At 33.1% G+C, this 13,119-nt stretch overlaps 1 protein-coding gene across 2 annotated transcripts in view; it reads right to left on the reverse strand.

The window, feature by feature from the left end:
* LOC106721096 (myosin heavy chain, skeletal muscle) overlaps positions 1-13,119 on the reverse strand; it is a 43,708-nt gene that overhangs the window by 19,096 nt on the left and 11,493 nt on the right. For both annotated transcript variants that reach the window (XM_045684301.1, XM_045684302.1), the window contains exon 2: positions 690-839. In XM_045684301.1, coding sequence (XP_045540257.1) covers positions 690-839 — 150 coding nt within the window. The remainder of the gene's footprint in view (positions 1-689; positions 840-13,119) is intronic.

The raw sequence follows: 13,119 nt of genomic DNA on the forward strand, positions 1-13,119 counted from the left end.
ACATACCTATTTTCTATAGCCTATTAGTAGCTTTTATCACTCAAACAGACTTTATTGTTTGTGATTGATAACGAGAAAAAACAAATGACAATGCACGCAACAAAATCACAAGCGACAACTCACAAAGACTTTCAGTACTTGCCATTATTAAAAAGTCTTTGTTATACTTAGTGTAACAGATGAGACAGTACAAAAAGAAATAATAATTAAGATAATTTGACTGCAATCAGACAGACAGTAAATTTAAAAATATTAAAGATACTACGACACATATAGTAGTCGTTATTATTATATGTTTTTTTTTAATATGTTAAGTAACTAAAATGTCCATAGTTTTCAATTAATATATATAAATTCTGTAACATTTCAATAAATCTTCACTGTTATAAAAACGTCCTATTACTACAATTACAGCATTAACTTCATTTTTATCTAGTCTGATGGAGGGTAGATACACTAATTCTTTAATTGTTACCAAAAATCTCATTGAATTTGTCTAGCTATGTATACAACGCTTCCACCATTTGATTCTGATCACGAAGGCTTTGACAATCTAAGAAGTAATAGTGAATTTCCACCATCGAAACATATATTGTCTTTGCGAAACACAGAGATAACTATATGTTTCAATCCAAGTATTTCAGTAGATGCTTTAGCGTCTTTACAATTACTTATTGCGTCCTACTCACTTTGATGGTGTCCCTCAATATCGCTATTTCTCTCTGCAGGTGTTCGTTCTCGGCGTAGAGAGCTTCCAGTTGTTGTTGTAGCTCGGGAGCGGGCTGACGCATACGAAGCCTCAGTTCTTCTTCTAACTGCCTCACCAGCATTGCTTGTTTCTGCAAATAAAAGGTAAGGTTAAGGTGATATTTTTGATGTTGAGATACATGATATGACGACGTACTAACATAATAAAAGTCTAGTAGTTGAGTCCGCCGCAGCATATTGCTGCTGCACGTATTAGACTGGCGTAATACTGGACTACACAGAAATGTGGTCGTAACAGGTCTCAAGTGGAAGTTATTCCGCGTTGTCATTCATAAAAGTAAACCTTCACATTTACAGTATTAATAAGTGTAAGATATAGGGAGTAATGATACGACCGCTAGCTTAGTGCAGACTGGTTTATTGACGTCATTGTCAAAATGACGGCAGACGCAGCAGCCGTTCTATATATAGTGCGCACAGATTATACGCTTACATATACAACAATAAGATACAATTGTTACGATTTTTTTCATAACATAGTAACATTACTGTTAGGTTATGTTAGGTTAGAATTTGGTACGCAGAAATTCAACCTGTAAAAGCTGGAGGACTTGTATATAGTCATACGAGACAGATGGCTTTTCTTAATGTAATCTAAACGATACAATAAAAGCTTCGAAGTCGCAACAAATTGACGATATTTGACAAACATCTGGATCTTATTACATAATATGTGAAGGAAATTGTTCAACTTTTTTGATAAATCTTCGATATTACGAGTACTACAGGATAATATTTAAGTGTGTGTTTGATGACTGTTTGTTCTATGTTAAAAAAACAGGGATAACAATATAATAAAGTGTTCCCGTTTAAATTATACTAGTTTTTTCCGCGACTCCGTCCGCGCGGAATAAAAAATAGAAAACGGGGTAAAAATTATCCTATGTCCGTTTCTTGGTTCTAAGCTACCTGCCCACTAATTTTCAGCCAAATCGATTCAGCCGTTCTTGAGTTATAAATAGTGTAACTAACACGACTTTCTTTTATATATATAGATGACAGGGTTGACGATATGTTTTATACAGTGACTTTGACCTCGGAAATTAACGATTAGAATTTCACGGTTAAGAACTAAACTTTTGATAGAGATTTTTTTCATAGTTCCCACCCTATCTCATAGCAATAAGTACTTTAGTATTAAAAATATTCAAGTAGACGTAGAAATAATAGTGAGTTTACACGTCAAACACATTTTAGGAGACCTAATTATCTAATAATTGTAATTTAAATTCAAACGTAATGTTAGTGACAAATTGTGAATCAGTTTACAATTTGCTGTAGTTTTATAATATGTCTGATTATATATTACGATGAATTTCAAGTTCTGTTTGTTTGTTTCTGCAGTACGATGAAATTTATTCAAGATTCTCAATATTATTTATATAAGAAATCGAATCTCTCCTTGAAATATATATTACAGAATGATTTTCTTGTCAACAATTTAAGCAACAAATAAATATGTTTTTATCAGAATTTTCCCAATATAATTCCAGAGATTTGGAACCTTTCGGAGAAAAGATATTTTCAATACATCATTAAACCGCCCACAAACCAATCAGTAAAAAAGTATATTTTTTGCCAAACATTCTGCGAACAAACATTTCGTTTTTCGGAATTGGAAACTTATATTTAGACATGTTATTCGAATTTCCTATGAATGACAATTTTATTTAATTATTGCGAAGGGCTCGCAACAGATGGAGCTAGTAGTATTCCAATGTTTTTCACAAATTTTTTTCTATGAGCTATGAGTAATTAAAAATATACAATGACTAATATAAGTGGACGAAAAAAGGACTATCGTAAGTCGATTAATTATTTGCAACAAATGCTACAGTCTGTTTCATTGCGCTGCGATTTTATACTTTTAACAAGACGACAGCTTGTGGTATACTTAGAGAATCCATACAAAACATCGTTTTTCTACCTATTTATTGGTAAAGAGAGATACTAGTTTTAAATTTATTCATACATTTCCCACGGCAGATGTTCAACTTCGACACGATAGCAAGAATCGATATTCAAGACCGTCGATATAGAGCTACGACAGACAGTCTTTTATTATTTATACTTTTTTATATAATAAGGTGGCAACCCAGTAAGTGGACACCTGAATTCGCCGAAATAGCGAAGCGACCGCTGCCCTCCTATATCCCCGACTAATATTTCGCCTTCCTATGCATCGTAAAATCTTAAATTAGGTCACCGGCACGCCAATCTTCGGACGAAACGTGGAATTCTTTCCATTTCAGGACTATCTTCTGTGTGGTCGTGTTATTGCAGAAGGTGAGCCGATCCTTAAACATACTTGTTATCTCTGTTCTGTCAAAAATAATGATAGGAATGACTATAAATTTTTAACAGAGATTTTTCTCTCAAAAACCAAAGATAGCATATTCTTGTAGAACTAGTTGGTAAACGAATAAACGGCTACCGCATATCGCTAGAAAGGCGCAATGATCGCTGCCTTTTGCTTTGTACCGACTAAAACGCGCCTGTTGAACTTCCCGACAATTAATTCTATCTTTATTATTAGTTCGAATCCTCACCACCGCTACCAAACGCAACATTCAGCGCCAAAATGGCGGAAATCAAATACGCACAAAATACCACGGTTAATTGCCTCTCCATGGATAGTGATCTGCAATAACATAAAAGGTTTTAGATGCGGTATCTTTAAAGAAAAGAGGAGAGGATGCAAAGAAAAATTATATTTCTCTCTCCTAAAAATCTTCTTCCTCGTCAAAACCAAATTCTTATTCGTAAGTTTAAATTTTAATCAAACGCAATCTTGAGTTTAAAAGCCTAGCTTCTATTATTTTATTTTTGTATAATTCGTTAACGTCAAGTAAAACTTTTTCTCTCAGATTTATTTTTCATATCGTACCGTTAGAATAACTGTTATCTCAGAATGTTCTTTGTTTCAGTTTACGTTTTAATTTTCACTACACAATTTGTTTTTGCATTGTTTTGTTGAAGCTTCATATTTTATTGTCTTCTAATTTGTCTACGGACTTCTATTGTAATATTCGCAATCTGGAACGAAGAAACATAAATATTGCAAGGAGTGAATCTTAAATTCTTTTAACTGCTTTTACCATTTTTAAGTTCTAGTCTTATAAAAATCTCTAGTTCAATGGCTCCTACGTCATCATCATTTCACTACAAGTCCCCACCGAGGGACTTGGAGCCTACCTAAGTTAGGGGTAACTAGGACATAGTCAACTACGCTGGCCCAGTGCGAGTTGGTTGACTTCACCCATATCTCTGAATTTCTTCTCAGATATGTGCAGGTTGCATCACGATGTTTTCCTTCACCGTGAGAACGTCGGATAAATGTACATGGCGGGATTCGAACCCAGGACCTGCAGTTTGGAAGTCAAGTGCTTAACTCCTGAGCCATCGAAGCTCTTGGCAAGTAGCCACTTTAACTATAACATCAAATTAAAGAATTCCTTTTCTTCCCTATTATTTGTACTATAAATAATAAAAAAAAAAACAAATGGAACCAGCCATATTATTGCTTGCCGAGTAGAATTATATAACGAAAAACACATATTTTTTTATAATCCAGAAAATCCAGGTCGTTGAAAAGCTCATACCGTAACATAGTTCGTTACGTGTTCGTTCGTAGGATTTTTTTTATTCGTAATTGCATTTTACGATGCATACGAGTTTGGAATACACGCAAAGTTTCAATTAACATACGTATTATGAAAGTCCTGTCGACTTTTTAACTATTTTTTCAACACAGTAAGTAAACGTTTGTTGGTAAATTGTCTTGAGAATTAACCTATTCATTTTAGCATTAAATTTTTTATTACAAAGGTAACTTATATTTTTTTTTTTCATAAGGTGGCAAACGAGCAAGCGGTCACTTGAATCCGCCTTAATAGCGTAGCGACCGCTGCCCATACACCTCCGCAATTGCAGATGCATTGCCTACCTATAATCGACACAGAAAGAGAATGTATCCTCTTCCTATGTGTCCCCTTCTCCGTCAAATCCCCTTCCCATCCTTTCCTTACAAGAAAAGGGTGGAACCCATCCCTGTGGACTATAATTAAGCCTCCGGCGCCACACTCGTATTAAAATATATGTTTTGTTTTTAATTTGTAGTTTATAATTTTCTCATGATTTCCATTATTTGTTGTTCAAGTTATTTATATTAAGTTGTTAAAGATATGTGTAAATTGCTGAGAGTATGTCAACGATTCAAGCTTTTACTTCTATTTCTTTGAGTATTTTATTTGCTTTTATTACTTCTTGTATACTTCCACTTCCACGTATACAATGTATATTGCTTTCTTACTTCCATTACTCATACGTCAGTCCACAAAGCATTTTCTATGGATTTTTGTAAAATCTTTGAAGAAAATTGTGAAATATTTGCGTAGTTATTTATTGTTGTGGTAAAATTTGTTGAAATGTTGGTAAATTGATTTATATATAACTAGCTTTTGCCTGCTACTTGGTCCGCGCAGAATTAAAAAAAAACTTAGTAAGTAGTCCATGTGTTCTTCCAGACTATGTTCTGTATCTGTACCAATTTTCATCGAAATCCGTTACGCCGTTCTGGAGATAAGAAGCAACGAACATCCATCCATCCAAATTTTCACATTTATGATGTTATTATATTAAGATGAAAGCTTTTTTATTTCTATTTGTTAAAAAAATTCAAAGTTCGATTCCTAATATTAGAAAGCGATATTTTTGTATTTAATAAAGTTACTTAACATTACCTAATTTTCTTGTTACTTAAGTGAAGATTAGGCCTAACTTGAAGTTCGTTGGCGAAATTTAATGATGTAACTTCAGTAGTTGACTTGTTTCTTCTTGTTTCCCCGAACATCGATTGTTAAGTTAATGAGAAACTCTTTGTGTTTGACGAGATTATTAACTTGTATTTAGGTGGCGTAAAATATGTTAACATTTTGTTACAACAAACGCCGATTCTCTTTTGTTATTTTGTTTTTAATTTTAAATGCAAAGTTTTTGTAACTTTCAGCCAGAATTGTAATTTTGTTATTTTTTTTTAATTCATAAATCGAAAGGTTGTAGTCTGGTTCATTCAGAATTTCTTCCAAGTGATAGGCTAAAGCCTAAAGGCTGAAGGGATTTTGCTAGTATGTCTGACCCATAGTGACCTAAACATTTTGGAAGGTTTTTTAATTTAGTATCATTTTATATATTTTTAAATTGAGTACTGGTTTTAACAAGCACTGTCATTTAAAATATTTGTGTAGTATTTTCCGTCAGACATATTACTTATGCTCGAGTAACCTACGGAGACGGAACGACCTAAATACGCCTATTGTTAGTCTACATCTAGTGTTTAGTGATGCAATAGATTCAGATTTATTCTGTGCCAAATAAAACGAATAATTGACTAAGTTTAAGGTAAAACAGATTTAGCATTTTGTAGTTGAATTTATCTTTCAGTAACATAAGCTATAAAATTGTAAAGCTTTATATAACTCTCAGTGAAAATAATACAAAAAAAAACAAAGCTAAACAAAAACAGTAGAAGCTATTTAACGTTTTTTTTTTCTCAAATCATACCGCGAACGCGACAATGTTATAAATCAGAAACATATGTGCTACATACGGACCAATACAATGGAAAAATATTTGTGTAGCCGTTACGTATTATACAAATGTATACGACACCGGAATTAAGCTATTACTACATTACATAAGCGGTAGCGTTTTTAAAAATGATAGATTAGTAACATTTAAGATCGGCCACATATGGCATCTATAAGTATGGACAAGATTGGTTCAGAGATAGGTTAGAAATTTGTATTACATGAAAATCCAGTACCATTGTAAAATTATGCCATTATCTTGGTCACAATATTACAAAAAAACAAAAGCAAATATTAATGATACTAAACTTGTAATGACATAGTCAGAAAGTAAAGTCATATAGTGAAATAAGTTAAAGAATATCTTGTAATAAAACAGTCATTTTTCCGGTCGTCGTGACGTTTCTAGGTTATTTCAATTCATATCCAATGTTAATCAGAAATATGTAAAATAATTACGTTGTCTTATTTATCTAAGAGGAAGTTATTACCTGTCTCTAAGACAGCAGCAGCATAACAACTATAAAATGTTATAACTTATAATAATATGTATAATTCATGCAATTCTTCTAAATATTTAATTATTATAGGCAGAGGAATCTTACGGATTTAAAAAACTATTTAAACTTCGAAATAACAGAATTAAATAATTGAGTAACAATTTTGATAGTTTTATTTCAATTGTTTTCCGCTACTCTTGTCACTAAAGTCGTTCCCTGAGCGACCCTTTTGAATCCCTTTGCCCTATTTTCTTCCTTAATTTCAACGGAATCGATATTCCGAAGGTCCAATGGCGTTTATACGTATTAAACATTGATGCTACATTCGTATTGAGATTGTAAGAATTCCAATTCGGAAAATTATATTGCGTTTTAGAACATATTATCATACTAATATTATAAATGCAAATGTTTAGATGAATGGATGGATGTTTATAAGGTAGTTCTAGAACGGCTCAATTAATCTAGATGAAATTTGTCTTAGATGTAGAACATACTCTGAAAGAGTACAACGGCTACAAATTAAGTTTTTTTTTTAATTCCGTGCGGACAGAGTCGCGGGCATAAGATTTAAAAGCATTAGGATAACGTAATTGTTCAATGCTATTGTATGGAAACATATTCTTCTGTATTTGTAGTTTTAACTAACTCTGTTTTAACGTTAATGTTTCTGTTAAACCCGCAAAAATGCAATTATAATATTTTTTCACAATTCTTAAAACTGCTTGAATGTAATCGTATAGGTAAATAAGTTAATTTTATTTACTCTTGTACGTTTATTTGTAGCGTAACAATTATCGAGCTTTTCTTGCGTGATAAAATTCGTAGCAAACATGAATGTTCGTAGTAACAATGGAATTTTTTCCGCATTAATTTTTCATATTTACCAAATAAAGAAAATAATGTCGCTTATTTTAATTTGTTCAATGTTTTCACGTATTTTTAGCAAACAGTTGCGAACAATCGGCCAATTGAATTTGAATAAATAGCAAAGTGATCGTTGCCTATTTAATGACAGAGTAGGGGACGCACTGAAAGAGGATATTCTTTTCTCTACGTCTCCTTGCAAAGTCGATCTATCCTTCCCATCCCTTCCTATTGAGAAAAAGGCGGGAAAGTCAAAACTAAAATTATTATTGAAATACATTCATAGTAAGTTTTTCGTAGTAAGCTTTTCATAGTAAGTTGCTGGAGGTTCCGAATTTAATGCCACATATTGTTGTCTCTGTTTTTTTCAAAAAGAATGAAAGGGATGACTATGTCAATACAAGTTTCACTACAGTCTTTATACTATAATTCTTTAAAAAAAAATCAAAAAAATGGGACCCATGTGCAAGCACTTCCTTTCGATTAAAATATTTTGTATCAAAATCGGACCACCAGGGGCGGAGTTTCGTGGTAATACGCACATAAAAAAAATACAGTCGAATTGATAACCTCCTTCTTTTTGAAGTCGGCTAAAAAGTTTGTCTTAGATACTTATGAGAGATGAGATTAAATCAAAGAATAAATATCAATAAAACTATACAACATTCTACTGAGCTTTTGAAATGACAACATAATTAACAGTGGTAGATCCCGCAACAACAATATTTGTTGGATGCACGAATTGGCCGGGTCGACCGTTGCACCGGACCACATAGAAGACAGGCGTCAAGTGGAAGCAATTCCGCGTTTCGTCTTATGAGTGTGGTCCCGGAGGCCTAATTTTAGTCCTCTTCCCCTTCCCACCCTTTTCCTATTAGGAAAGAGTGGGAAGGGGAAATATCCGTTGATTAAAGATAGGCAACGCATCTGCATTTGCGGATGTCTATGGGCAACGGTCGCCTCGCTATTTCGGCGAATTCAGGTGGCCGTCTGCTCGTTTGCCACCTTTTGATATAAAAAAAAAACATAAGTGGTGGGTAAAATCTTGTATATACTAAGTCATAGTATATGTATACTCAGTAAAACAAATTAAGAATCCTTTGAGTCATGCCAATGTCGTATTTACGGTTGTTTATTGTCATGTTTACCTAACATGTAACCTCTGAAATACCTACACTGTGACAGCGAACCTTGATATGTATATGTATTGAGATTAAATAAATTGATAAATCTTATATATATATATAAAAGAAAGTCGTGTTAGTTACACTATTTATAACTCAAGAACGGCTTAATCGATTTGACTGAAAATTGGTGAACAGGTAGCTTAGAACCAGGAAACGGACATAGGATCATTTTTATCCAGTTTTCTTTTCTTTTTATTCCGCGCGGACGGAGTCGCGGGTAAAAGCTAGTATAACATAAATACGCTACCAGAATATGTGACGTTGTCAGAATTTGGAGTAGAATATTTATACGTTTGTATTTTCAAATATCATTCTGTTATCTCTGCCTGTCCTTATCAATTGAAGGCGTACATGTCTTTAATTATATACTATGTTTACTAAGAATGAAAATTAAATATACAAAGTTGAATCTCTTCAAAGAAGTCACTCTTATCCGTCTACAAGTGGTTATGTAGACGTCCTTTGTTAATTAGGAGAAGCGTGTTTTTGAAGATGTTCTTGAAAGAACCTCTCACGGTTGTAACATGTATTGGATCAGACAGACACTATTTCATAATCAGGGCGTAAGAAGAGAGCTTTATAATTCTACAATTTTTACCTTTTTGTGGTATACTTTATTAAGGATTCTTCTAGGTTTGGGCTTTGACACAGTAATTTCAATTTATTACTCGATGTGTTATCTCTCGTATATTTTTTTAAAATAGAAATGTTTATTTCATTACATTAGTTTGATGACGTCATGTTTGCGTTTTTGTATAGAAGTGTACGTCGTAAAATACATAACAATACTAACAAGCGTTGTATTGCTTTGTTACTAAATTGGTTTAGTTTTAAAAACAACCCCACGCTATAAAATGTCCCTACAATTAAGATTTTTATTTAAAATAACACGACATTTTCACATAACACGACAGTTACAATATAGTTTATTTATAGTATCAGAGGGACTTTTCAGTGATGACTTAAGTACAATTGAGGTTAAATAGTACAGTCGAACCTCGATAAGCGAGAAATCTCTGTAAGCGATAGTCTGGTCCCGACAGGCAACCTCCATAAGCAAGAAATACGGGTCAGAGAGAAACCTCTAAAAGCGGGAATAATATCGAGTCCCCTAGAACAATCGCTTATCTAGTTACAAGTATATACTGAATTACTTAAGGGAGTTACGATAGTGTTGTAATTAACACTTAATATTATATGAAGTTTCCTTCTACAAAATTTAAGAATGACCTTATTTAAAGTTTTCATAGTAGACTTACTGCCATACAATTTCTTAGTACTCGTAGTTAGACAGTCCCTTAGTGTAGCTTGTATAATGGCGTAGCATAAGTATGCCGTAGCATTCGTAAGTCGTAGCATGCGTAGGGCGTAGCATGCGTATGGCGTAGCATGCGTATGGTGTAGCATGCGTATTGGCATAGCATGCTTATGTCATATAATGTGTATGTCTGCAATAAAAGGCTCTCTGCCCATCACATGTGTTCACGTGTGGCAGTATGTTAATACAGGAGGCAAAATTATTTATATACATCTCTGTCAGCCGTCATATCTGAATTCACTCATTTCATTTAAGTTTCAAACGTTTGTTTAAAAGATAAAAGTATTGAAGTAAAGAAAAGAAGATGACAAATCAAAACTGAAGTTTAACAAAGTCAACCGCTGGTATTAATTAATCTCAACAATCTAAATTGGACGGATAATTTCTAATACGATGAGAATTACTTGAAATGACAGGCAATTATAAAAGGGCCGCCACCTCAGGCTTTCACAGTTCATTTAAAGAATTAGGTTCACTTCCTAATTATAGTCAAACAAGGATATCTGGCACGGAGGCGCTGCTGTCGCAATTACTTCTGTCAATAAATATGTAAAACTTACATGAGTATAGAAAATGACATAAAAAAGCATGACATGACAGCTACAGTACGAAATATGTCTGTATGACCGAATATCTTACACCAAATTTACATCGCAAGAGATTATTCATTAATTATTATTATTCAACGAGAGAGATTATTCAACGAAATGCATACGAAATGAATGTCCTAGATTGTACATGTCATGTCATGTATGCCATGCCATATGATGTGTCATGTCATGAAACAGGACACTGACATATTTCATCGTCCGTAAAAGATTAAGTCACTGAACTTTTTTTCTGCCAGTGTTCAAATTTAGATCTATTAAAAGTAGACAGCCCTACTCCGCTCAAAGAATCCTCTCCCCGTCTCTTTTCTCGTAGTCAGATGGTTATCGATTTTACGAGGCACGTAGTTTATATCTATAGTAGACGCTTAAATAAACTTGTCTGCTAGACTAATTTAATACCGTAGTCTAGATTTAAGCTTAGACTTTGTACTGTCGATGTCTTGAACTGTTAATTGTGATCTTTGTTTTATGGACATTTATAGGTTATTTTTAATAGTACCTATAAATTTGTGTTTTGAAATAGCTAACTTAATTTCAAAGCACCACCGGGAATTAACACTGGCAAAATACTTCTAAAAACAGATTATTATTTTATTTTTTTTCAAATAGTTTGTCTATATTTTTTAAATAAGTTACACTGTTGCATTTTTTACTCGTAATAAATGCACAAATAACAATTTCCAATATATTAACCTAATTAAATTTTAATCTGCCACTTGGAATTGCTAAATATTCAACTGGCAACTCTGCACGTTTTAATACTATGACCGCCATACTGTCTGAAGAACGTCGATTGCATACTTAAGAGCTTGCAAGGATTCAAGATGGCGCCCACGCTTTGACATTTTAACGAGAAATATTTTCTTGTGAGAGTAAAAGAATGTTTAAAGTATTTATATTGTATGATGAAGATATTAGTACATTTTTCTTTTTCTTGTTAATATTTCAAGATTGAAATACCAGGTGTTAGAATGTATACCACTATAGTCTAATGCTGGGAATCGAACCCACGATCGCTAGATTGGGCAGTTCGGTGTCAATTACTTTATTTAATGGGTTGTTATCAAACTAATTACTATAGACATGCGGTTCAACACGCAGTTCTTTATCTTTAATTTAAATACTGATTATTAGTGTAAGTAAGCGTTAGTTAAATTTATCGTCTTTTTACCGCTATCAATCTAATTTGACATAAAAATTTCGTAGTTAAAAATTACTACACGATGTAATAATATATAACTACTATGTAATTAGATGGCATAAGCTAAAAATGATATGATTTTTACTTTCGGATAAACTCAAATAAATTGTTATCAGCTTACTTTATATGGACGTTTATAAAAATATTTGCGTAGCTATAGTCGTTATGGTTTTCACCCTCTTACCCTACTGACACTTAGCTCTCGGGTCTCTATTTCAGTAGAATGTACTCTAAAAGCCCTCCTGTACAACTGTCAAAGAACTTTGACAGTGTAACTACGGCCTTAGGCGGTACCCTGCTGAGTGGGGTCACGAGCGCAACTTTTTGTTCAAAGTTTCATCCGCCCGCCGCTAGATGGCGCTGTACCGCCACGTCATTGATCCGTTCACCTCGCCCGCCGAAAATAGTACAACGTTATTACGTAATCGCGCCATTCAGTAGGTTATTTTTTTCTTTTATTATCCGTGAACGTCAGCATGAAGTATGAATACTTTTTTTAAACTCGCCAAGTTGGTTAATCCTTTTATTGAACCATTGTTAGGATTTTATAAAAGTTTACTGAAAGCTACTTTTAAAAGAATATACAATGTTTACTTTGTTTAAACTGAAAGTAGCGCTTTTACTGTGAAGTTTAAGTCAAGTTTTTCGTAAGTTATTCTTAATTTCTATTTGTACCTTATTGTTTATTTCGATTCTAACTGTATATTTCTACTGCAATACACGATTCAATGAAAATTAGAAGAATGACAATATGTTTTGTACCATTATTTTCATAGTGGAAAACCACAGTAATCTATACTAAAAAACAAATATTACAATAATAATAAACAATAAATCAAAATATTATGTCTTAAACACAGGTGAGATTTCAACTACCCAAACACTTTAATAATTAATTGATCATTTTATTTTATTTAAATGGAATATTCTGGAAGGAAACATGCTGTGATTCCAGGCGACACTGATCTTAATATAAATAGACCGGCTTAGTCAACGCATCACTGTAAACGTTAAAGCGGAAATTGCGTTCTATCCTTTAAATAAATTTCGCAGACGTTTCATCCTTAGAGATGTCAGAC

The sequence above is a fragment of the Papilio machaon genome, chromosome 25 (assembly GCF_912999745.1).
Source record: "Papilio machaon chromosome 25, ilPapMach1.1, whole genome shotgun sequence".
NCBI classification, from domain to species: domain Eukaryota; kingdom Metazoa; phylum Arthropoda; class Insecta; order Lepidoptera; family Papilionidae; genus Papilio; species Papilio machaon.